The sequence below is a fragment of the Xenopus laevis genome, chromosome 2L (assembly GCF_017654675.1).
Source record: "Xenopus laevis strain J_2021 chromosome 2L, Xenopus_laevis_v10.1, whole genome shotgun sequence".
Classification (NCBI taxonomy): Eukaryota; Metazoa; Chordata; class Amphibia; order Anura; family Pipidae; genus Xenopus; species Xenopus laevis.
This window is the reverse complement of record NC_054373.1, coordinates 102482729-102509588: the sequence shown is the minus strand read 5'-3', so window position 1 is coordinate 102509588 and position 26860 is coordinate 102482729. Positions and strand designations below refer to the sequence as shown.

Below are 26860 nucleotides of genomic sequence, written 5' to 3'. Positions count from 1 at the left end.
TACTTTGACTATCGAATGGTCGAATGGTCGAACGATTTTTAGTTCGAATAGTTCGATTCGAAGTCGTAGTCGAAGGTCGTAGTAGCCCATTCGATGGTCGAAGTATCCCAAAAAACACTTCGAAATTCTAAGTTTTTTTACTTCGAATCCTTCACTCGAAGTTAGTGAATCGGCCCCTAAAGTTAGCTGTAATTCTTCCCAGGCAGTTTTCCTTATAGTTTCGACCCCCAAGGTGGTCCTCAGAAGCCCTGGGTGATTATTTCTCTTTCCATGGTAAAAGTGATGCAATGGCAATTCAGTGTTTGAAAATATAAAAAGGAAGAACACATGGGCTCAGGGCTCTTTTCCTGGTTTCCACCTAGTGGTCAGGTGGGTACAAGACTGGGTCTGGGCATGGTGCCAGGTTGTCACTTCAGGAGCAAAAAGTAGGCTCATGGAATGCTTCAGTGAGTAGGACCCCATGGTGATTGAGCTGCTAGCGTAGGGGCATGAGTGGGTGAGCTCAGGACCAGGTAGGGTGCCCCAATACCCAATTGTGAGATTGGCTTTACTGGGGAGAGGATCACCAGGTGGAAGGGAGGAGTGAAATTCCCTTGTGTGAGGGTAACTGTGCAATCTGAATACCTTTACATGTGCTAGAAAATACCTCGGGGCAGATTTATCAAGGGTCAAAGCGAATTCGAGGGAATTTTCGAAGTAAAAAAATTCGAAATAATTTTTTGGATACTTCGACCATCGAATAGGATTCTACGACTTCGAATTTACTTTGACTTCGATTCGAAGTAAAAATCGTTCGAATATTCGACCATTCTATAATCAAAGTACTATCTCTTTAAAGAAATTTCGACTTCAATACTTCGCCAAATGAAACCTGCCGAAGTGCTATGTTAGCCTATGGGGACTTTCTAGAGCAGTTTTCTAAGTCTTTAGAGGTCGAAGGAAAATCCTTCGATCGATTGCTGAAATCGTTCGATTGCCAAATTCTGTAAAAATTCCTTCGACTTCGATATTCGAAGTCGAAGTATTTTAATTTGATGGTCGAATTTCGAAGTATTTTTTACTTCGAAATTCGACCCTTTATAAATCTGCCCCCTCATGTATGTTCAATTGAGATACTACTGATATCACCAATAAGCCTGGGAGTTGATAAAGAAGTTTGTTTGCAAGACACATCTGTGGTCCTAAACATATATGAAATGTGATCTTTCCACCCCCAAATATCTAGCTGGTGCCCATCAGCTGACTTTAAACTCTTTGGATTAAAGTATTCTGGTAACGTTCAAGTATATTACATTCTCTTACCAATATGATGTCATCCAGTAAATGATGAACATTAAACAGATGCTGATCATTATTCTAGGCTCTGCCAGTTGCATGATATTTCTTCTTAGCAAGGCCACAGCTTCAAACGTTTGCACAAATGTGCTTCCCATACTTCTAAGCTGGTTTTATAGAGTGGAGTTTTATATTCATTACACTGACTGCAATTTTTTTTATCCATGTCACATTAAATATCTAAAAATGTTTCTACCCAAATATTTCAAAATTGAATGTAAAAATAACTGCAGTATGGAATATTCAAAGTTAACACCTTTATTTTAATGGAAATAACCGTTTTCCTCCAAACCATGCCATGTGTTAATTAAACTAAAATAGAAAACTGCTATTTCACATAATTGTACTATTTAGATCATTTATAAAACCACTGCAAAGTATTTTTTACCACTTTTCTTTACACACTTTTCCCCCCTGAGATTTAAAAGAAGTTTTCACAAAATTTTACTTTGCTCAGAACTCTACTACGAAATCCAAAAATGTGACCACCATAAGGATTTCAGTAACTGATACTCTTAATGAGGTGACAGGATCTGTACTGAATTAAGAAATATTAATATTAATATTAGAAAATTTAAAATTTTTAAACATGGTAATAGTCACATTAGTACATTGCTGTTTTAGAAAAACAACAACATTAAACAGTTTAATTATAGATTATAAACACTATCAGGACTACCAGTAAATGCTATCTGCTGGTTGCTATTGGTTACTAGAAAAGTAGCATATTTAATATTTATTACATCCCCCCCCTATAAATATTGCAGTTTTCTTGCTTTTTTATTATGACAGCAAATAAATTAGCCAGTTACTATCAAATAAGTAAGCATATTGATAGACTTGCATTGTTACCAAAACAGAAATGGAAATTGAAAGAGCAAGAGGGTCATTATTTTCTATTATAATTATAGTTCTGTTTCATATTGCTGTCTTGCAAGTCTGGGGTCCGGGGTTTCATTCAGACAAGGGCATTATATGTTCAGAGCTGTCAAGACAGACACAGAAAAATATGCCACTCTTGTCACTTAATTCTATGTGACATTCTGTGTGAGATAATAACATTCCATTAATATTCTGCAGCGGGATGCACTGGGGTCCTAGAGATGGATGCTATCAGATGAGGTACAGGATAAAACTGAATCACAAATCTGAAGCTATTCTGCAGGATATCAGCTCACAATTGCACAGTTGCCTATACTTCCAGGCACAACTCACTTAAAGGAACACTGACATCAAAAAATTAAAATGTTTTAAAGTAATATACTCTTGCTGTGCATTGGTTAAAGTTATGTGTTTGCTTTAGAAAGACAACTATAGTTTTTGTAAATAGGCTACTGTGGAGCCATGGGAGCAGCCATTAAGGTTAAAAAGTACAAAAGGTACAGATAACAGATAAGCTACTGTATGTAATAGAATACAATGGGATTCTACAGTGCATCTATTATCTGCTTTGTAACCTGCACTTTGAATGACTGCCCCATGGCTATATCGCAGCTTATGTATATAAACTATAGTAGTGTTTCTGAAGCAAAAATATCAGTTGTACCAGTGCAGGCAAACAGTACATTATATTTAAATTACTTTAAAATAAAAAAAATTTTCTGCTTTTCCAATCATTTCAGCAGTCAGCCTGAACAAACTTAGCAAAAGAAAGTTGTCATAACATTTATTTATGGAAAATTTGTATTTCAGTATCCTTTTAAAGTATTTGGGAGTGAAGAGTCGCTGAACAATTAATAATAATCAATGATAAATATTTTTGTAAAAGAGCCGCATAAAAAAAAAAGGAAAATATCTTTTACTTTCTGGTTTAACTGAGGCAACAAAGAAAGAGCAAATAGTACATAAATTTAAGAACTTTTATACCAATTGACTTAAAATGTGATCTCATTTTTTTACATTTGTTTTTTTCCACAGAAGAGTTAAAGGGGCCTTTGGAAGAATACGTTCACAAGAGATATCCAGGTTTAGTTAAAGTGGTCCGAAATCAGAAAAGGGAAGGGCTGATTCGTGCACGGCTAGAAGGCTGGAAAGTCGCTACAGGACAAGTCACTGGCTTTTTTGATGCCCATGTAGAATTCACTGCTGGCTGGTAGGTTAATAAATACTCGCACATCATGAAAAAATGAACAAAATGTTTTTCAAGTTATTTAGCTTAGTTAGTTATATACAGTGTGCAGTATTATATTTTGGGAATAAAAAGAGGGAAGTTGGCGCCCGTAGCGCAGTGATTTTTTTGACCATGCCCATTTTTGTGGCCACACCCCCTAATTACCATGTTCATTTTACAAAATTTGGCAGGTTATGAAAGTTTGAACAAATTTCTGTGTTTTTTTTTCAGTTATTACAGTTTTGCTAATGAAGGTGAATTGCCCTTTAAGCTGTGAGTCTAACTTTTCCCAAGGGACATGTTATCTCATATTGTTACAATTACTCATTTGCCTATGTCAAAATTGTTACAAAAGTATCTTATCTTCTGCTGTGGCTGTTCTGGCCTCTCTGCCAAAAGGCAATTAAGTTTGAAACATTGTTTCTTTTTCTGCCTGTTCGGTGCAGAGAAATGGGACTTTCCAGTACAAACGAGGGACTGCGGGTTGAGCTGTCTAGAGGGACTGTCCCTCTAAAAACGGGACAATTGAGAGGTATGACAAAATAAATAGAATGAAAAAAAATATTTAAAGAGACATTGTACACAAACTGAACTTTCATTGCAGTTGCTAATACATATCTAAATTATATAAACTGTACATGGGAAACTTCATGGATAACCAAGTGATGACCTAAAGTAGCAGAGGGACCCCATACTTAGGGGGTAATTTACTAAAATTCAAATTGATCTCATATTTTATTTAAAAAAAAAAACCACGACTAAACTCCCATGCCTGATTTTAGCTCATTTATTAATTTAAAATCTTGATTTGATCAGATCGCAGAAAAAATGATATTTGGAACAGTTCCTGGATCAAATTTGTGCTGAGTTAATTTCAGTATCCCTGTATTCTTCCCTTGCTAAACAGTCTCTCTAACCTTGTTTTTAAGATGTATAATATATCTGCCAGTTCAACCACTTCAAACTGATATTATTCATAAATGGTTTGATTGCTTGTTGTATTTCATCTTTAGTAATTAATTATTTATTATAATACACAAGTTTAAGTGAGTCATGTGACAGAAATTACATTAATAAGCATCCATTATAACTGATAACTTCACTAAGCAATATTTATAATGGTATAATTTACAGGATATTCATAGCTCTTGTGTATTATATGTGTATATATATATATATATATATATATATATATATATATATATATATATATATATATATACATATACATATACATATATATATTTGAGAAATAATCAAATCAAAGAGGAGTTTGAGAAATAAAATATTGATGGTTCACTAATCGTGAAGTGCGGGCCCTTTTGAACTATACATAATGCTTTGACCCTGCACCCTCACTAATGGAAGACTGGTTCGGAGTGCAAGCGTATAATTCTTGTTTTATATATATATATATATATATTTGCAGAAAAGAACCAGCAACCAAAGAGTATTAGTAAATCAAAAAATGTGTATTGGGTAAAGCATGTATAGCTTTATATCGAAAATCGTGTATTGGGTAAAGCATCTAGCATCTATATAGCTCTACATTATTAAATGTGTGCCATAAGTACCCAAATGCTTACTGATGACAGAAAATATTGCTAGATTGTCTGCTATGATTCTAGTGACAGTCAAAGTTAGATAGTAAAGTTGCTCAATAACCACTATGGTTTTATGTATTCTTGTAGAAGACTGCAATTTTTTTAATGATATTGTTAATTAGAATAACAACTTGAGAATTTGTGTTTTATGTTGGGTGGCTTTTATTTTAATAACAAATTTTCAGTAAGTGCCCATATTTTCTTCTTTAATTAGTTGTATTGCATTCCCCAATTAGCCAGTCTTTTGTTGTCTTCTTTGAGATGCTTGTGTTGTTCTGAAGTGCTCCGTGGAGTGTACTTTGCTAATTTTTAGATGAAAGCATCACAAGCCAATGAAGCCGCAAGAAGTGTGTTTTAAACCATCGATCATCAATAAATAACAAAGAATGCTGGACTGTGAGCACAGAACTAGAGGTTTAAAAACAAAACAAAAGTATGTTGGTTGGTTTACGGTCAAATCCCTTTTTTAATACAGTATCCTGGGGTCTGTCAGGACTCAAAGAAGTGGACAGTGGGGTAATCAAAGATTAAGGTTAGGGGGTTGATGCCATTTATGCACTTTTCAGAGCAGGCATAGTTACCTGTTAGCAGAGTATGTTGATAATCTGGAGGTGCAGTGACAGTCAGGACTTTTACCAATCAAGATGATGCTGCGTGCATGGCTCATACTTTATTCTCTTACTTTATTCTTACAATAATCAGGAAAAAGGATATAGCATCAGATCCTGGAGACTCTTCCCACAATGCACAGGTTTCAAGAAAACTTTGAGAACACACAACTACGTGAATACTAACATCTACTGGCAGGAAAAAATAACGAACTGCTAACTGACAGTGTACACGCACTAGTCTAATATTTCCAGATTTTTCCTCTTGTTTGTGCAAAGTTGCTATCAGCATGGATATGAAAATTAATATAAATTTAACTTCCCATAGGTCCTTAATTGTATAGTATAACATTTTCAATAATCTTTGCTAAATTGACCTTTGCAAATGATCTTTCTAAAACTGATTTTCATTAGCAACTAAACTGTCAATTTACAAGTGAGAAATGTGACAAGCTGGCTGCCTGTACATGTAATTTTTTAGAGAAAATAGCTATGGTAGGCAGATAAGCAGAGGATCAGGAGCATAAAGACAGGGACACAGCGTCTTCAGGCAAACAACACTGTTTTATTCAGGACTTTTTCCAACATAAAGTCACAGCATACAGTTCATCACCGTTTCAGCTTCACGCATTCAAACTTTTCACCACACTGGGGTTCTCACCATAAAGGTTGGCTTTCACACTCACATATTCGGGCTACTCACTAAGCCCCTTTTACTCTCCTATCCAGGGACACAAATTATCCATCTTCTGGCCTGGCTCACCTTCTGGTAGAACTTAAATTACCTGGTCACGTCTCCCTCTACTCCTTGCAGTGGCAGGCAGCGCCCTCAGCCCCTCTGGTAGTTCTTAACACAGACAGGTAACCTCTCCTGTTCTGTGCCCTGCTCTGAGAGAACTTTCTAACACTTAAGTATGATTAAATCATTTTGCACAGTACAGCCTTCATTTGGAAAGTGCACACCAACATGTGAACTGGACCATTGGAATGGACTGCATGTTCCCTCCTGAACACTATAGCTTCCAGGGCCAGACCATAATATCCTTTAAAGGAGAATTCAACCGATTTTTAAAAAAACGAGTACCCCCACCCAAGGTAGACCTCCCTCCCTCCTCCCCCCAGGCTAACTGCCCCCCCCCAGGACAATGCCCTATACTTTATACTTACCCCGAGGCGCAGATTCTGCCAGCGGAATTTCACGCATCCATCTTCCGGGTCCATGGTAAGCTGACTGGGAGTTCGGCAATTTCCGTGTAATTCCGCGCATGCAGAGTTGTCGCAAACCGGCAAACTGCTCCAACTGCGCATGCGCAGAAATACCGATCACCGGGTTAGCTTACCGAGGACCCGGACGATGGATGTGTGGAACTCTGTTGACAGAATCCGTGCCGAGGGGTTAGTATAAAGTATGGGACATTTTCCCGGGGGGCAGTTAGCCTGGTGGGAGGAGGGAAGTCTACCTGGGGTGGGGGGTACTCGGTTTTTTAAAAATGGGTTCAATTCTCCTTTAAATAGAGAACCCATTCTCCCTTGCAGCTTCCAACTCCTACAGGGGAGAAATGATATACTGTAAATCAGTGAAAACTGCTAATACAAGACTTTTTTTAGAATTAGAATCAAATTTGGACTATTCCCTAATCGAAGTACTCAAAAATTAGCTCGAAATTCAAATGTTTTAAATTCAAATTTTCACTTCGACCTTTGATAAATCTGCCCCTTAAACTATACAAGCAATCTTTATGATTTGTAAAAATATTTAGCTAAATCATTGCCCAAACTTGGGAAAAAATGGAAAGCATCTTAAAGGGGACCTGTCACCCAGACTAAAAACTGTATAATAAAGTTCTTTTCAAATTAAGCATGAAACACATTCTTTTTTTATTAAATCATCCATACCTGCAATAAGCTCTTTTAAAAATCTCCACTATCTATCATAAATTGCCTTTCCATGCCTCTATGCCTCAGGCATAGCAATCACTCTCACTTGCATTTCTGTACTTCCTTGATGTTACTGGACTTCTTACATGTCTTTTTCCACTTCATTGTCTATAATTGCATGGGCACTGATCACTAAACTTTAACCTCACTTTGCTTGTCCCGTATATACTCGAGTATAAGCCGAGGTACCTAATTTTACCTACAAAAACTGGGAAAACTTATTGACTCGAGTATAAGCCTAGACACAACTACAGCCCTGTCTCCCAGCATCGCACATTCCGCCAAAGCGACCCCCCCAGCGATCAAACTGACTTCTTTGCAAAGTTGATGGTGACAGAGAATTGCTGTGTGCATTGTCCCACTGTCCCACTACCATGTGCAGAGGGTGCTGTTTGATATTGCCATCACTGTTAATCTTTTGTATAACCAACAGAGGGCGCTGTGATATTGCCATCACTGTTAATCCTTCATATAACCAACAGAGGGCACTATGTGATCTTGCAGTCACTGATATTCTTTCATATAACCAACAGAGGGAGCTGTGTGATATTGCAGTCAATGTTAATCTTTCATATAACCAACAGAGGGTGCTGTGTGATATTGCAGTCACTGTTATTCTTTCATATAACCAACAGAGGGCACACTGTTATTCTTTCATATAACCAACAGATCGCGCTGTGTGATATTGCAGTCACTGTTATTCTTTCATATAACCAACAGAGGGCACATTGTTATTCTTTCATATAACCAACAGAGGGTGCTGTGTGATATTGCAGTCACTGTTATTCTTTCATATAAGCAACAGATGGCGCTGTGTGATATTGCAATCACTGTTATTCTTTTATATAACCAACAGATGGCGCACTGTTATTCTTTCATATAACCAACAGAGGGTGCTGTGTGATATTGCAGTCTCTCCCCAAGCGAACTGTTGGTATAGGAATGATTAAAAGTGACTGCAGTCTCAGCTACTGCCCACTGACTCGAGTATAAGGCGAGGTAGACTTTTTCAGCACATTTTGGATGCTGAAAAACTCGGCTTATACTCAAGTATATATGGTATTTACTTTGCGGAGAACTTTACGTGTGCCAAATTACTCAAAGCTTCAGAATGGTGACTCAATGGTAGATCATTTCCTACTGATTTACTGCAAGGACCTTACTGCAGCCACAGTTAGTTGTGAACCACCTTCAGTGGAGGTACAGGTATTGGATCTGTTATCAGGAAACATGTTTTCAAGAAAGCTCTTCTTGAGTTACTGAAAGGCCATCTCCCAAAGACTCCCAATCCCAATAATCCAATTTTTTTAAAATGATTTCCTTTTTCTCTGTAATAATAAAACAGTAGCTTGTACTTGACCCTGACTAAGATAAAATTAATCCTCAATTGAAGCAAAGCCAGCCTATTGGGTTTATTTAATGTTTACCTAATTTTCAAGTAAACAAAGAATGTAGATCCAAATTACAGAATGATCCATTATCTGGCAAACCCCAGGTCTCAGAAATTCTGGATAACAGGTCCCAATAAGACACAGTCAGAAATGTTGTATTTTTTTATTAAAAAGTGTAACATTTCATTTGTTGTTAAATAAACAGTGTATTTATGTGGCATTGTAGTTCTTTTATGTGGATTAATACCACTTAGAGCACAGAGGCAACTAAGATCAAAGAGCTAATCACACTGATTTATACATATTTATGCTTCTTTCAACTGACAATTACACCCTTATTTTACACAATTGTAGACTTGGCTTAACTTATTAAAGTCAATTACAGAGCAGTCTTCCTATCTTTGTGCATCACAGCAGTTTTGGGCAACTCAACAAAATTCCCATGTGTGACTTCCTCAAGCATTGACCTCAAGATGTGCATCCATACCAGATATACATGCTGAACAATGGCACAATCTAAAAGGAAGTCTCAGAATGACCACACACCTTCTGACAGCTGAGCAAGTCACTGCTATATGCCAGAAAATGTTTAAGACTACAGTTTGCCACTAAAACTTGGACTTTCATCTAAAAGACTAAACATTATGTTCCCTGGAATAGAGTATAAGGTGCATTTAAGTAAGATTAATAGATGGACATATTTTGATTTATTTCAGACCCCTTGTTCGTTGTTATCTTTTTTAATCTCCCCCCCCCCGCCCTTTTTTTTTCTTTATTCCTCTTTATTTCCCCTTAATAGTATACCCTTTTTCATACTAAAGTATCTTCGGTATAGGTACCATAAGAGATGTTTATTTTTCATGTCGCTATCTTATGAGAAATTGGTACTAGGTACTTAACTGAAGAAGATTAGCAAAGTTGATAAGCAATGTCAATATGCTTGTTTGGTTTATTTCAAATAATAAAAAAATGTAAGTATAAAAAAAAATTACAGTTTGCCATATTTCAGCTGCATTCTCATACGAGGTCTGAATGCATTATTATGATTCTTTTTTTTTTTTAATCCTTGCTGCTTCATTAATAAACTTTCTGGTTCAGACAAGAGCCTTATAATTTAAAGTCTAAAAGGTTGAGACAATGACCTAATTTTGTCTCATTGAATTCCTGTACAACCTTGCTGTAGCCTTGTGCAAGGGCCAGATTTAATACAAATAGGAAGTGGCATGTCATTTATGCAATGTAATGCTTGAACAGCAGCATTATAAAACACACAAATGCTTGAAAAGCAGCATTATAAAACATACCTTTTAGAGGGTACAGTATTTGTAGCTGCTTTTTGATTTTTGAGTGGACAGGAAAACATCTATAAAGTCAAATTGTTTGCTATGTTTGTTTGTCAAACATTTTCATTTAACACCACAAAAGGTGTGAATGCTGGTAAATAGAAAATATAAAAAAAAATATTAATATTTCCTGGTGCCGTGGATGCACTGTGGTGTTTAAACCAAAAGGATACACTATAATGGAATTGGCAAAGTTCATTGAAGTGTGTGAGAAGAAGAAAGAGTTGCAGGTCTAGTAAACTTGAAATTGAAAATGGGTTCTGAAGCCAATATCTTTAGGTGTTAAACATTTTAAAACACAATTTTTTAAATGTATTTTGTAAATGTTTGTAGATTGTTTAAATGAAAAGCACACAGTTATGGTTATAATGTATTACTATAGTATTAAGTACACTTCTCAAATTGTTATATACATATATTTAAAGGAATTTAAACAAGTGGATTAATAAGGAATTCATTGCTTATTGTATCACTAAACCCCACTCCTGAGATCCACATTACAACAAAAAGCCTGAAATGTCCCAAGAAGGGTCACATATTGCATATTCTGAAGCAGAAATTGCTGAGGTATTAGCCTCAGCAGATATCACACTATCCTTATTTGGATCAAACAATGATAAAGACTTTTATAACCAATTACTAAATTTATCAAAGAAAGAACTGAACTTGACATCTCACAGCTCAACCCCGGTGGAATATATAAAAACCAAAAGAATTCCTTGTGGATTAAGGATAAGACTAACCACCTTAGGATGTATTAATAACAAAGAATTAATGGCAAAATGGGAAGGCATCTGGAATAAGGCAAGCCTTGATGCCATGGTTCTAACAGTGGAGTATTTACAACCTGAAATCCAAAAAATAAAGCAAGACATTGCCATCCTAAAGGAGACTGCGAGACAGAAAACTCCAAATACATCAGATTTTGAAAAAACATTAAAAGATATCTCCATCAACATCGAGAAATTGAAGAGAGACGTGATAGCACGAAAGATTAAGAAATTTGAAAGAGATACCCGTGATTACACATGTGGCTTGATATACAGCTGGCAAGGTGAATCTCCACGGCAGCAAATGCACACTGAGAGGTTTGGACTGCCGAGACACCATAGAGGAACCAGCGCACCGCAGCCGCATCATCGAAACTGGACTCCTCCCCTCCGCAGCGGTGAAAGTGATACGGATGTGCTGGAGAGCTCCAGTTGGGAATACAGCGCTAAGGGATCCCCGGCAAACCCAGAGATCTTTTTTAGGAGAGACAAAGAGGCGAGGTTACCGGGAGCAAGATCGGTTCAGCGGCGTAAGAGGGCCAAACAAGCAAAAATCAAAATATGGGCAAAAGAATACCTTTTTTGTAACTGAGTATGGGTCACTCAGCAAAAATATTGAACAAGTTGTGAATAGACACTGGTCTATCCTGGGACATGACCATACATTAGGGAAATTGTTTAAAGAAAATATGCTTTTCTCCTATAGAAGAGGCAAAAATATTTCAAATTTTCTTGTAAAAGCAGATGTATGTACACAAAAGAACACAACCAGATTTTTAAGTACCCCAAAAAATGGGACCTGACCTTGCCTTAACTGCAGCAGTTGCAATTCTATAATCCCCATAGTGGCCTTAAGATCCCTATAAAACAGCACTCCACCTGTAACTCAGACTGGGTTGTCTATGCTCTAAAATGTCCTTGTGGAATATTGTATGTGGGGCAAACATCTCGTAATGTGAAAGTAAGAATTGGGGAACATAAAAGATCAATCAGCGCTTACAACCACACTGAAAAGAAAAACCACACCCTGGTAGGGAGGCACTTTCATACAGCCAAACATAACGCCGCTAGCTTAAGGTGGATGGTTTGGAACAGATACAAAAGCCATCACAAGGTGGGGATAGGAAAAACATTTTATTAAGATGTGAAGCAAATTGGATAGACAGGTTGAATACGATAGAACCACAGGGTATGAATGAGGCCTGGAGCCTTAAGTGCTTCTTATAAATGCTTTTTCTGAAATGTGAAAATGGTTCAGCGTAAATTTGTAACTAATTGTAGATTTATTACAGCATGAAAATGAAAACGAAACCTTCAATATAAGGACAAAAGAGATTTGAAAAACATGAACAGATTGATGAGACACACGACACCAAGTAGACTATTTATTTATACTATATAAAACATTGTAAAGACTAGAAGCTACAGTTTGGTGTATTGCATTTGCATAGATTGTAGAATTGTGCAATAGCATCCATGTGTAATGAAGTTCTTGTATTCTGTCCTCTGGCCACTAGAATGAGCTGAGGAAACACTTGGGGCTGATTGGAGGTGAACAGGGTTTAAAAAGGTCACTGTAATTAAACTATTTGTAACACGCACCCGAGGAAGGACCGTTGTGGTCCGAAACATGTAGCGCTTCAATAAAGAAATTCAGACTACATTGGAAGGCTGTCCAGTCCCTACTTTTCTCTGTTATACATATGCAGTTTTACATCTTTCACCTTGTGCCACCATGTTGTTCTGTCTGCTTTTTTTACTCATGATCTAACTAACTCAGGTTCTAACTAAGAAGCAAGAATTGTTAGAGTAAAATACAAAGCTCTGTTCATTTATTGGCTAATGTAATCTAACTATATGCACAACCCAACTGAGCCAAAGGGCAAGCTGTAGTACTTAAAATGGCAGTTTTTCTATATGGGATCATCCAGTGGCGCGGGGGCAAGGAGTCTGGAGCCAGACTCCTTGCCCCGCACCGGGCTGCTTTCCAGCACCTCCTGGTAAGTGATCATCTCTTTCTCCTTGATCTTGTGATCAAATGACTTGGATACAAAAGTAGTAAGTTCTTCCATCGCCTGCACTAATAATAAGAATAATACGCAGGGGCTCTGGCTGGCAGGGTCCCTGAAAGCTCAGCAATCAGACATGAAGGGGTGATTGGGAGATAGAGAGTTTGCCCCTTCCTAATGCCCCTCATTAGAGATCTGTGTCCCTCCTGCCCGCTAAGAGTTTCTTATCAGATAGGGATGTGCTATTAAAGTCGCTAGCTGGTAGCGATGGGGTTACGGAAAGGACATCAGTGAGGCTGAGGAGTGTGAGATGTCTGTCCTGTGTCTCCTTTCTCTGTGTGCACTGCTTGGCAGATATATGGTATCTTGCTGGGGGATGAGGAGAATAAAGGTTCGTCTCCAGAGCTGCTCTGCAAGGAGGAGAGGACGGACAGGTTGGCTTTGTGTTCTTCCTCCGGCCTCCTTCGCAGGGCGCCCTCCTTGCAAGTCTGAGCCGCGGTGTTCCTCTTGTGACAAGGGCAACTGGCCAGCTCATACTGTTTGGATTGCCAGGAGAACTTTTGCTACAACTGCCTGCAGGCCCACCTCCTTCACATGCTGTCAGTAGAATATGGGAGCTAGCCAGGAAGGAGCAATCCAGCGCCGCACTATGGATTGGTCGCCCTGTCGCCTTTTCTGAAGAGAAGCTGAAGTGGAGTTTCGGTAAGTTATTTCTTAATAAAGGCTTTTTAATTTGTCTTGGCGTTTTTTTTTCGTAGTTTACCAACAAATTTTTTTTTTGATGTTACTGGTCCTTTAATGAAATGGCTAAATTCATAAGCACTGGGGAGCTGTGCATTCCCAGTGCTCCTCAGAAAGTGGCTGGGCGGCATGCCGCCCCTCATATTTTGCCTCCCTAGGCCTGGCCGGACCTGCTTATAGTTAAAGGAGACATTTTGTGAAAAAAAATAATAAATAAGAATGTACCATTGCATTATATTCATTTATATATAGAAGAATTCTGCTAAAAATGTATTATGATTTATTGAAAATGTCAATAATCCTAATAATCCCTCCCTTCTCTTCCACTTCCTCCCCCCTGATTTCCCAGGCTGTGCAGGGGAGCTGGTGGCAGTCAGCACACTGCACTGTAGGACAGGAACCAATCAGCGACTAACAGGACCTGATAGGGAACCGAAGCCTGTCTGTGCTTGTATGACTTCAGGGCTGTGATTGGCTGTCCCCCTTTAACTGTGCTTCTGGCATACACCGTTAGGACATGCCCACCACTCATTTGAAACACAGACAGGGACCAGAAAACATCTATAGGGAGCTCTAATAAAGGGGCTATTTTTAAAGATAATATTATTTTTTAGCACCATGTAAAAGCAACACCATATATTACTTATTAATGCCTACAAAATTAGGGTTTTTCATTTATCCTTTAATTAACCCATTAGTATAAGCAGAACAAATACAAATTGTTATAATACTGCAAAAATATTTTATACTGTCAATTTAAAAGGCATTATTATTTTAAAACAATCAACTAACCAAAGAATATGCACTCATAGAACATAAAATAAAATATGAATATATGAAATGTGCATAAGCATTACCCATAGTGAAACAATGAACTGCAGTAACTAATCTGTCAACCTCCAGTTGGGATCAGGACATTTTTCCATTATGACTTTATGGCATTATAAAAGAAGAATCAGTTGCAGACATCAATTTATGTAAAATCATAATACAGGTCTGGGATCTTTTATACAAAATGCTTGAGACCTGGGACTTTCCAGAATGCTTGAGACCTGGGACTTTCCAGATAAGGGATCTTTTTGTACATGTGTCTGCTAAAATCATTTACACATGAAATAAATCCAATAGGATTATTTTGCCACCAATATAGATTAATGCATCTTATTTAGGATCAAGTGCAATGAACTGTTTTATTACTACAGAGAAAAAGGAAATCATTTAAAAAAATACATAATGGGCTCTATGGGAGATGGCTATATTTGGAGCTTTCTGGATAACAGTTTCCAGATAAGGCATCCCATACCTGTATGAGCAAGGTAGGAATACCACGACAAAAATAACTAGAATAAAAATAAAGAAAACTGAAAGCAAAGTGTTATATGGAGGGGGGGTAATGTGTATCATATGTAGAGCGTATCATTTGATGTTTCTAACAAAATCTTAGTTTTCCTGTCAATACTGTACCTTCATCAAACAATGAGGAAGATAAAGAAACAATTTGTTTTCATTTTATGATGGGGAAGAATCTGGGTGCCAAATCTGAAGTGAATTAGCAAATATTTCCAGCTAAATGAATGCGTTTGCAGAGTACAAATATGTTTAAATTGAAAATAATATGCAATAAAAATGTATTGCATCAATTTGCTTTTTGTTGGGTTTTATATTTCTTTGGAGAAATAGAATATTTGGCTTTGTATTTCCAGACTCCAGCCTTGACAAGATAATGGGGCGAATAGAACAAAGGAAAAACACTAAGGCATGAGTGATACATAAATCCAAATGAGATGTTAGGTTCATATTCAGCATGTTTAGCTTTTGTTGTTTTCTAGCACAACAAGACTGATACTTATAAATATATTCCTGAATCAGAAGTGAAGTTTAACCAACTAGATGGAAAATAACATTTGTAAGCTAAAAGGGGTTAAAGGGATACTGTCACGCGAAAAAAAATTTTTTTCAAAATGAATCAGTTAATAGTGCTGCTCCAGCAGAATTTTGCACTGAAATCCATTTCTCAAAAGAGCAAACAGATTTTTTTATATTCAATTTTGAAATCTGACATGGGGCTAGACATATTGTAAATTTCCCAGCTGCCCCAAGTCATGTGACTTGTGCTCTGATAAACTTCAATCACTCTTTACTGCTGTACTGCAAGTTGGAGTGATATTACCCCCTCCCTTTTTCCCCCCAGCAGCCAAACAAAAGATCAATGGGTAGGTAACCAGATAACAGCTCCCTAAAACAAGATAACAGCTCCCTTGTAGATCTAAAGCTGGCCATAGATGTTGAGATTTTTAAAAGATCAGATCCTGATCGTGAGACCACGATCTTCTCAGAACGATCGTACGAATTTACCATCAACTAAAAAGACCAATTTGCCAGGAAAACAAAGGGGAGCTGCCTGCTTGGCCCTGCAAACATAGATAGATTGCACTGGGACCGACAAAGATTTTTTGACCTGGCCAATCAATTTCCTGACAGATGTCGGTCGAAAAATCGTAAGATGAACGATCGTTCGAATACCACTAACCGCACGATAATTTCGAAGGATTGTTCGGGCTTCCCTAAAATTGGTCGTTCGGCAAGAAGAATTGTCGCGTCTATGGGGAGCTTAAGAACAACATTCAATAGTAAAAACCCATGTCCCACTGAGACACATTCAGTAACATTGAGAAGGAAAAACAGCAGCCTGCCAGAAAGCATTTCTCTCCTAAAGTGCAGGCACAAGTCACATGACTTGGGGCAGCTGGGAAATTGACAAAATGTCTAGCCCCATTTCAGATTTCAAAATTGAATATAAAAAAATCTGTTTGCTCTTTTGAGAAATGGATTTTATTGCAGAATTCTGCTGGAGTAGCACTAGTAACTGATGCTTTTGAAAAAAACATGTTTTCCGATGACAGGATCCCTTTAAAGGGGATATGGCTGAAAGCAGCTGTATTTTCTGCCTCAAAACACATATGTTATCATTGCAATCTCAGGCTAAAATTACCTTTTGTGCATCCCAACTTTGAAGGAGAACTAAAGAGTAATTAACAAAGTAGGCTAGTAAAGTTGTACATTATGCTTTGGCCTTTGTACAGGCCCACGGCAACCACAGCCCTTTAGCAGGGAAGTCCTGTGCCTCTGAAGATGCCCCAGTAGCTCCCCATCTTCTGTTCTACTGATTCGCTGTGCTGATGTCACTTACTGAGCTTAGGGACCCACTCACAATATAAAGTACACATAGAATATAAATGTCAAAATATAAGGCTGATTAGTAATTAATACCAATAATCACTACATGGCAGCACAGAAGCCAGTGACTAGCATCAGAATTTAATAAAAAAAATAGTCTTATAGCATCAGCTTATATTACAGGCCAACCTAATTTTCTGCTTGATAATTTGAGATGACCCCTAAGATTAGCTTCTTAAGAGCTGCTCAGACCCAACAGAGCATGTGAATGTCGCAGGCACTTTCCAAGGTGGTGCCCCCCTGTGACAAGTTTGAACTCCTGGATCATTGCTGCTATTGAGCAGTTTGAACTTTAGGCTGGTGCAATAAGTACAGTATATACAATGTGACATTTTTAGCCATATTATTTTTAGGGTTTACTTCTCCATTAATTTTTTAGTAAGTGATAATTGCTCTGACCACTGATGATTTGCTGGATTATATTTCATGGCTGTTCAGTGGTAGTTGATGAAATTGCCCCAAATGGTAGTAGTAGTGGTATTTATTATTTTTAACTGGATGATGACAATAGAAACACATACTTCAGCCTTAAATTCTTATAATAAATGTTGTTGTTTTTCTGCTTGCTCTGTACTCCACACTCCACCAAAATATTCATATTCATAGAACTTTAAGAAAAAGATAAGATGAATGCATAACTGAAGAAGAGTTACACCCTTTTTAATATTAGTTCAGTTAATAGGGCCTTACAGTTTACCGGTAAATTATGCAGACAACCCGGAAGAATGTTACTTTAGTTTCAATTCAGGTTTTGCCCTGAATAGGCAAATAGGCAAAAAGTGTTTTCAGCACAAGCTCTATCGAATTAACAAATGTGAAAAGAGGACATATTGCTCCTTTATAGTAAAATTCACATTGCCTTCTTTGTATAACAAATTGGAACAAATGTAAGAAAAATGCTAATTCCTTTCCTCATAAAAGTTCATTTCTTTCTATCATTTCTATATTTAGATGTTACAGCAGTTAAAAGGATTGTTAATACACAATTTCCCTATAATTCTTCACTGGTCCACAGAGTAAAACATCGCAATGCAAATTAAACATTTAATGGCTATAACAATATGACTGTAAATGGTATATAATAATTTGTATTTCTATAACGTTTGTTTTTAAAGGGCCGAACCAGTTCTTTCTCGGATACAAGAAGACCGGAAACGGGTGATTTTACCATCAATAGACAATATTAAGCAGGACACATTTGAAGTGCAGAGATATGAAAACTCTGCACATGGATACAGCTGGCAGCTCTGGTGTATGTATATTAGTCCACCGAAAGACTGGTGGGATGCAGGAGATCCATCCTTACCAATCAGGTTAGTAAAAAAGCATTAGTAAAAAAAAGCATTTTTTAAAAATTTACAGTATCTAAAGGTTAATTAAACTGTTCAGCATATTCAGATTGCATTTCTACAGATCAGCTCAGTTTATATTGCGTGATACTAAAATCCAATTCAGCGTGCTTCAGAAGCTGTTCTGCACTGAATATTAAACAGAGGCTTAATTAGGAGTTAAATATACTTTGTTTACACAAAAGGTGACGGTTAATTAAAGACAGACTAAATAAGCTGTAAACACCTTCGCATTCACTGCATTACATTATCTTGTTCTACGTGTAGTTGAGTTTTGTGACTAAAGCCAACTTGTTCTGCAGTGGTGCATTTTAGGGATCATGCACATGGCAGCTAGGGCTCTAATCATAAAACCTTTCAATACAGCAAAGGAGGGGAATAGTCAAAAAAGTGAAGATGCAAAAAAAAAAAAAAAAGGGTTTTGGCTTAAGATAATTTCTGATGATTGCACACCTTGCGGTTTTATGTCATCTTCCATTAAAAAAGTTTACATATTCTGTAACCAGTTATACTGTGCTAATGCTATATTTAAAAATATCTGATTTCGTAACGACTGCTAAATATGCATAACATAACTTATGGTCCCTTCTGGGTTTACTGTCCACGTCAGAGTTCTTGGACATTTATAGGCTATTAAAACAAAGACAGTTGGGATGTACCTATATAAATATCCAATATATCCACATAATTTGGTCTGAAGTTTAGTGATAGGTTTAGTGATGGGTATTTATATATATATATATATATCCTTAGACTCAGATCATTATTAATAGGACAGTTACTTCCGCTCAAGGATATAATATTCAACAAGCAGGGTCCTTTAAGTTAGTCATGTTCTGATATGACCCTATTATTAGCAAGCTGCAGGCATTTTATATGAAAACCACCCATATCTTAGTATTTAATATACTTGGAACTCAATGTAACTTGAAGAATTAAAATCTGTTGTTCTCTTTTATATCAAAGAGGTTTCCATGGCAAATCTAATAATGATTAGTTTGTGTTAAGAGATTGCTGTGCTCTACTTTACATCTTCCCAGTTTCCAGTTTCTTGTCAAATAGCAATGAATTATTCAGCCAGCTTTGCAATTATCTAAATTGTTCTTTGTAGCATCTATTGTTGGGTGATAATAAGCTTTACATATTATGGCATCTAAGGAGTATTATAGTGAGTGACTACACTTCTTTGGGAAAGACTGTAAAAGTGTTACCACTGGCTCAGTCCACATCACATTACAAATAAATTAAAGTTTTGCATAGTGGAAGGAAAAAAAAAATTTCTCCCTAACCTCCAAAGCAATGAGAAAATTAGCAAGTGATATGAGGGGATAAGCAATTTAATGGAACCAAAATATGAAAGAAACTTAATAGCTATGCCAATAATGATATACAGTAATTAGCCCTAATGTATTCTAAGATTTTGCCATCATTGAAATCAAAATCTAACTAAAATTGTCTCTGTTTACAATGTTCACTTCATGAGTCTATATGCTGTATTCATGAGAACAAGACCTCTCTAACAAAAGTGGTTGTTTTTTGTCTATTGTGGTCGCAAAGATCACATGACCAATATTGATGTCTCAATCTTTAATTGCCATCTAATTTTTGCAATTTTTTCCCTTTTCCTATCCTATCCCCTGTGATACTGACACTTTTCTTAATTCCATTCATATCATGTGCTAACTTAAACAGTTGCTCTGTTTTATAATTTATAAATAAATTCATAATTTATTTTATGAATTAATAATACATGTTATCTGCTTGGGTTATATAAACAATGTCCTTAAGACTGGCTGTTTAGGGTATTGCTCCCTCTGTCTCTTGGTGCCTACATGACTGTTTACATCTCTCTCTCTATTTTCAAGTTTCAAGCAAACTGTTGGTGCATGTATCAGCATGTCTTTAAGGCTAGTGCCACACAGGGCTGATTCTTAGCCTGTCTCCAGTCACAACTGTATCTGCACCAATCAGGGCCACTGTTAGAAATCACAGGGCCCTGAATAACAACATTTCTGGGGCCCCTGGGCCCTGCCCACCTCGCCCCCAAGACCCACCCCAGATCCTGCCAACTCCACATCACAGTTAAAAGACTACACAGACATCAGCGCTAAAAAAGGTAACCCCCCACACAACAAGTTATAAAAAGCTGATGGGGACTAGGGTCCCCCTAGAAGTTTAAAAAAAGCATTGGTGCCAGGGCCCCCCTTACGAGTAAAAAAAAAAATTGGGGCCCCAAACATCATTTTTTAAAACAGCTTTGGTGCCAGAGCTCCCCTTACAAGTTAAAATTGGGGCCCCAAAGAATATTTTTTAAAAAAACATTGGTGGCAGGGGCCTATAGAGTATTAATATATTACACTGGTGGCCAGGGATTTAAAATAATAAAAAACACACATTGGTGTTCAGAGGAATTTAACTCGTGGCTTCAGGACTTCAACTTTGCCTCCTTTCGTAACTTTTCACCTCGGGTCTTTTCACCACTTCAGGACTTAAATTTCGGCTGATTTTGTGACTGCTGGTCTTTTCAGAGCTTCAGGACTTCGAATTTCGACTGTTTCTGTGACTTTGGGTCTTTTCAGCACTTACAGACTTCGGCTTCGGCTATTTTCGTGGCTTCATGTCTTTTAGCTGCTTTGGGACTTTGGCTGTTAGACTTTTTGGCATTTCCGCATTTCGGCTCTTCGGGATTTCAGAAGGAGGCGGCACGGCTTCAGAGCTGTCAAGCCCCTTCAGGCCCGGGCACTGCATTAGCCTGGGTGCAGACACACAGAGCAAATTTTGGCACTAAATTGCATACTCTTCTGTATTCACATTGAAATCCACTTGATCTGCACCAAGGCAGACACAGTTCCTCTTGGTGCAAAGACAGGAAACTACAAATTAAAAGTGGAAATGGCTGTTATGGGGAGATCAAAATGCAGTTTCAGATTTTCACACTGATGTCTGCTCCATGTGTCATCAGTGCAAAGACATGGGAGAACAGATGGTAGCATTGTAGCTTCTATCTGCCTGCTGTATCATATTTAGGTCCAGTGCTGCCTTAGGCACCAGACCTGTTAGTTCCCACCCACACGTGTATGTAACAATGGCAAATGTGATGTCACGGTGCAATGTACATTCACATGGTTTCACTTCCTCTGCATGCTTACAGGGATCTCCACCTCTGCTATCCGACAGCTGGGAAATGGGTTTTTTCCAGAATGTTTTTTTTCATCCAAGGAATCTCCCCATCTACCATTACTCAAACGAAGTAGTATGAAATCAATTCTATTACATAACAGTAAAACTGTCTATATATTCTAAAAATCATATATATATTTTTTTTAAACTTTCACTAAACATTTGGCACAGATTTAGGTGTAAAAAAACAATTATTTCTAGTTAATAGCATCCTTTTAAATGTAATCACATTATCTGGGGCAGCTATAATTCACTATCCTATGAGCATTATTTTTAGGTAAAAACATTTTTTTATAGAATCCTTTCACATTTGAGTTTTGAGGTTTTTTAAAATGATTTCTGCTTAATATATGCCTCTACTTTACAGAGTCAAATATCAAAGCAGCTTTCTATTCTCTTATAATACATTTGCAATGCTGGAACAAAAGAACAATCCTACTACTATCATTGTGGCTGTTACCATTTTCATAGGATTGTCCTCCGTCGCCCCCTCTCACTCACTAAGAGGCCGGCGTCTTCCGTCACCCCTTCCTTCTCTCAAAGTAGCGCGCATGAGCATCCTCTTAGCTTGGTTTCGGAGCACTAGCCGATCGGTGCTAGTTCTCCGACAAAAATCTGCTTGTGCGGCTGGGCGGCATGCCGCCCCTTAATTGATGCCGTCCTAGGCCCGGACCTATGTGGCATTTCCGCAAATCCGGGCCTGATAAACCCAAACCCAATAATATAAAGTATACAAATGTGAAGAGAAATTGTGGAGATTGTGGAAATTGTGGAGATCTATTTTGCAGCTGCAATCATGATATAATAAATAGATATTGGAGTTGTATTTTGTTATGTTTAAACTTTGAATACTTAACTTCAGAGATTTTGAGCTTTGATAAACTGTCTGATGCATATTGTAGAGTGAATGTCTCATCTGGAATTTTCAATTAGCTAATAGATCTTTGTGATTTGGCAAAGAAAGCCGTGTACAGGAAATGGAAAGAAATACTCCCTCCAGCTCATACAATGAGATTATGCTTTAAGTTTTTATATTGATTTTATTTAAACTTTTATTTAAACCTTTTGCTAAAATTTTTAGTGCAACTTATTGTTTTACAGCATTATCATGATGAATAACTAATTAATGTTATACTGCTAGTGATATAATAGATGATGTTGTAAAGAAATGGATTTTATGGTGTTTCATACATAAAATAGATAACTTTTTTTGATCCTGCCGAATAACCCAAATACAGGAATTACAGAGCAGTTATGTGAACACTTCAAGGCTAATTAAAGTACTGTATAAGTACAAATTCTGCTGATCTCACCAAAATTGCTACGAAAACACAAAATGTGTCTTTGATATGATGCATATATTTGGGAAGGTTGAGTTAGCATAAATGGACTTTTCATCTTTTTTTCTTATTTGAAAAAACTTGAAATGTTGATTGTTTATTAACTTGACTGCTTGTTTATTAAAACACCTCAAATGTCAAAAGCTAGGTTGTGTAAAAACATGAATAAACAACTTGAACACAGCTAAATAATATTTATTACCCATCATTTTCAGTTCAAAGACCTTACGCTGTGAAGTACTGCCCCAAGCAGAGAGTTACTAATACAGTTAAAGAAGTAGGCTGTATTTCACCTATGCTACTCATAGCCTGTACATAGATACCCCTAGACCCACAGTGCAGGAAATTGTAACACAATCTGACTTGTGAACTTCCACTGGCACAGTGCAGTTGCAGTTATAACTGACCTTGTAATTGACTTCTATAGTTTGTGAATGCAACAAGGAAAGAGTTTGGAATTGTTCGAGATTAAATAAAGTCTGTTGTGTCTTAACTTTCATATGTTCATATAATTGGTTTCAATAACTACAGAAAGAAAGACAAATGGCTGTCACAATACCATTGATGTCACATCTGCTGTGTTCTGGCTCATTATGTAGGAAAAATAAAAAGAATGAAATGATATCCTTTGTGGGAATCATGATGCGTTATTAATATCTGTTTTGTATAATCCTCATAAGATGGGATTTAGACAATAGAAGAAGCATTCAATTTCTTAGTCATGTTCAAATCATTAAGCATACTGGAACAAACCTTCAAATTCCAAGTCTCAGATAGTGGCAGATTTGACAAGAAGGTTTGATGGAGAGTTTACAATATTTTACTTTAGATGAAAAATCGATGGCTTTTGATTATTTGTAGGAAATTGTTTCCATGACGGGAGGCACAGGCTAATAGAGCCACAATCTGGATGAGGGAAACAATAGTGTTTTTTAAGAAAAAACTCCCCAGGAAAAGCTCCCTGTGCCATGCCATGTTGGGGCACATGCATGTGCATAATGAGTGAGATCTGTCAGCACGTCCCTTGATCCTACTTCACATTACAATCTGAGCAATCTACATAGGTAGCAAGCTGAGCTCTAGATCATTTTGTACATGTGTGTGGCCTTAGTGCAGGGGCAAATGAGCTGGAGAGTAGCTACATGCCCTTTAATATAAGCTTTGCAGAACCACAGTAGTATTAAGTTAATTATCTGCCACCAGTTTGTACCTGCTTACCAGATGAAATTAATCTTTTTTTTTGCAGCAATAAGCATCCTCCCTTCAAGTTGGTCGATTATAAGATGTGATGTATCTTTTCACTTACAGCTTTTATTATATCACCCTGGCATATAGAAATGATCCCACAGAAGCCTTCTGATCTGAAAATATATTACCTTAATATTAAATTCCATATAAAAATCTTGTGTTCTTTTTAGCCCTGCAACTCAATTCAAATACTGTATTTCAAACCAAAAATAAATAAATAAAATTCACTCTTTCTTAATTTATAGATGAACTGCTTCTGAATCAAAGTTATAGTCTCACAAGAATTATTGTAAGATCAATAGGATTCTTCCATTATTAATATTTGCTTCAGTTTGTAAATTCTGGTTTTCAACAGAGATATTCTGCATGAAGAACAGTTGAAATATAGCAATGATATTAATCTATTCAGTCTTTCCCCATTTGACTGGATTCTTACCCTCCAAATTCACTGATCAATACAATGCTGAAAACTATTCATGCCTCCAGTCTTGCTAACCAGTGTTTCTTCTCCTTGCTTTTCATATCTCTCAATTTTAATGGTTAGTAAATAACTGACTAGCCTGTTTTCTTTATGATTATGGTTTACTTAAACCCCTACAGTCTGGCTTTCAGCAACAACTCCACAGAAAATGCTTCAATATGATTCACCAAAGGCTTTAAATATGCAAATGCCACTTTTCCTTATTGTTTCAGCAACTTTTGACGCTGATCATCCAGTCTTCCCATCTACAATCTTTCCATTCTCCTGGCCTCTGTGACATCACCCCAGTCCTGGTTTTATACTTTTTATTCATATTACTCTTTCAGAATCACCTTTGCTTTGATTTAGCCCCCTTATTATGCTGTTGACCAGTGAATCTATTTATATGTTCCAATAGCACTTCTATTCCGATGATACTCAGATTTAACTTCCCTCACCTAAACATAGCACAGATTACTTAACTTCTTGTTTGTCAGCCATTTCTCCTTGGAAGTATCAGAGCTACCTTGCCTTAAGGTGTCCATACATGGGCAGATTTAAACTGCCAATTGGACCCCTACCAAGTTGGCAGTTTATGTGCCCATGAATAGGACACTGCAGAAGGCCTGTCTGACCAATACCTGGCTCATTGGTGTGGTCCTCACACTGACAGCCTTCATTCCCTTTGTTGTGATCTAATCATTTGGCCCTCAAGATTGGCATATTAGGGAAAGATCATTCAATGTATCCTTGGATCTTTCAGTGTATCCTACTTGCATACTTTATATCCACATGTTCCTACACCCTATTCTGGGGCATAATACAAGAGGTACAGGAGATGCAGGGACCTCAGTGGTGCCTCATGGGATCAAAGAATTCTTACTTTTTCAAATATTTGCATTGTTCTTATATTGTCTCATTATTTCACTTTCTTAACAAATCCATGTCCTTGTTTTCATTAACTATATGAAAATTTTAAAAATAAAAATCCTGTATAAAACTATGAGGCAGTATTATCACATAGATACAAACCTTGCAGGATTTTTCCATGTCAAATCAATTTAATAGACCAGTTCGATATTTTTCATTGGGCATAGCCTTCAGGATTTGCTTTCACATAATAAGCCAGATTTAATTCAGTGAGCAAAAGTTATCTTGAATGAGTGAAAACTCATGGATGAGATTCAATTCAAGGAGAAAACATTTTTCTCCAAATTTAGTTCCAGGTTTTTCCCATAGGCTTCAAAAGAGTTTTGACGTGATAAACCATGAGCTGTTTTTTTTTAATTTCATCTCAATTTCATCCAAATTTAATTGAATCTGATCCAATCATTGGTATGATATACCAACGTAATCTATAGGGATTTTTTTTTTTGTTTCTTCAAGTTCATTCAATGATATCAGTAAGGTATGATATTGAATTAAATTAATTGAATTGTGGATACACTTTCCTAGTAGATCAATGTGAATTAGTTGTAAATTGGTCTTTGATCCCTATCAAATTTATGATCCCTGGATGATCTATACCCAAATCTTTATAATGTCTGGTAAGAATTTATCTGTTGTAAAAACAGAACAGCAACTCAGAAGTAAGTCTATTCGGAAATGTATTCCTGAATGTTCCTGAAATTTTAAAGTAAAATACATTTCTAATAGATTTAATTGAACTGGAAAGAATTATCTCCACCTTGCTAAGAACATATTAATTTTATTTTCCACATTTTGTGCCTTTCAGTACAGTATCTAACTGTTTAAATTGGCAGAACGAAGCCTGTAACATACAGTACATTAACCTATAATTTTTTCTGCTCTGTCTTTGCATTATAGTTTTTTTTTTAATTTTAGAATCTACGTTTATACCATATGCTATTCTTTAAGCTGAAAATCAAGCTATAAAGATTCATTTAGATATATTCAATTATTTTATAGTCAAAGTTAAAAAAATAAAGTTCTGAGGCATTTTCATACCAATAATGTCTAAAAGACTTTAAAGGAGAAGGAAAGGTTAGAACTAAGTAAGCCTTATCAGAAAGGTCTATCTAAATATACCAGTAAACCCCCAAAGTAGTGCTGCTCTGAGTCCCCTGTCAAAAGAAACACAGCATTTCTTACCTTCTATTGTGTACACATGGGCTTCTGTATCAGACTTCCTGCCTTCAGCTTAAACCTCATTGCCCTGGGCAAGAGCATGCTCAGT

The 26860-nt window shown here is 36.9% G+C and overlaps 1 protein-coding gene across 1 annotated transcript in view; it reads left to right on the top strand.

Moving 5' to 3' along the window:
- galnt17.L (polypeptide N-acetylgalactosaminyltransferase 17 L homeolog) overlaps window positions 1-26860 on the top strand; it is a 190472-nt gene that overhangs the window by 95517 nt on the left and 68095 nt on the right. The window contains exons 4-5 of the mRNA XM_018246941.2: window positions 3253-3427; window positions 18202-18399. Coding sequence (XP_018102430.1) covers window positions 3253-3427; window positions 18202-18399 — 373 coding nt within the window. The remainder of the gene's footprint in view (window positions 1-3252; window positions 3428-18201; window positions 18400-26860) is intronic.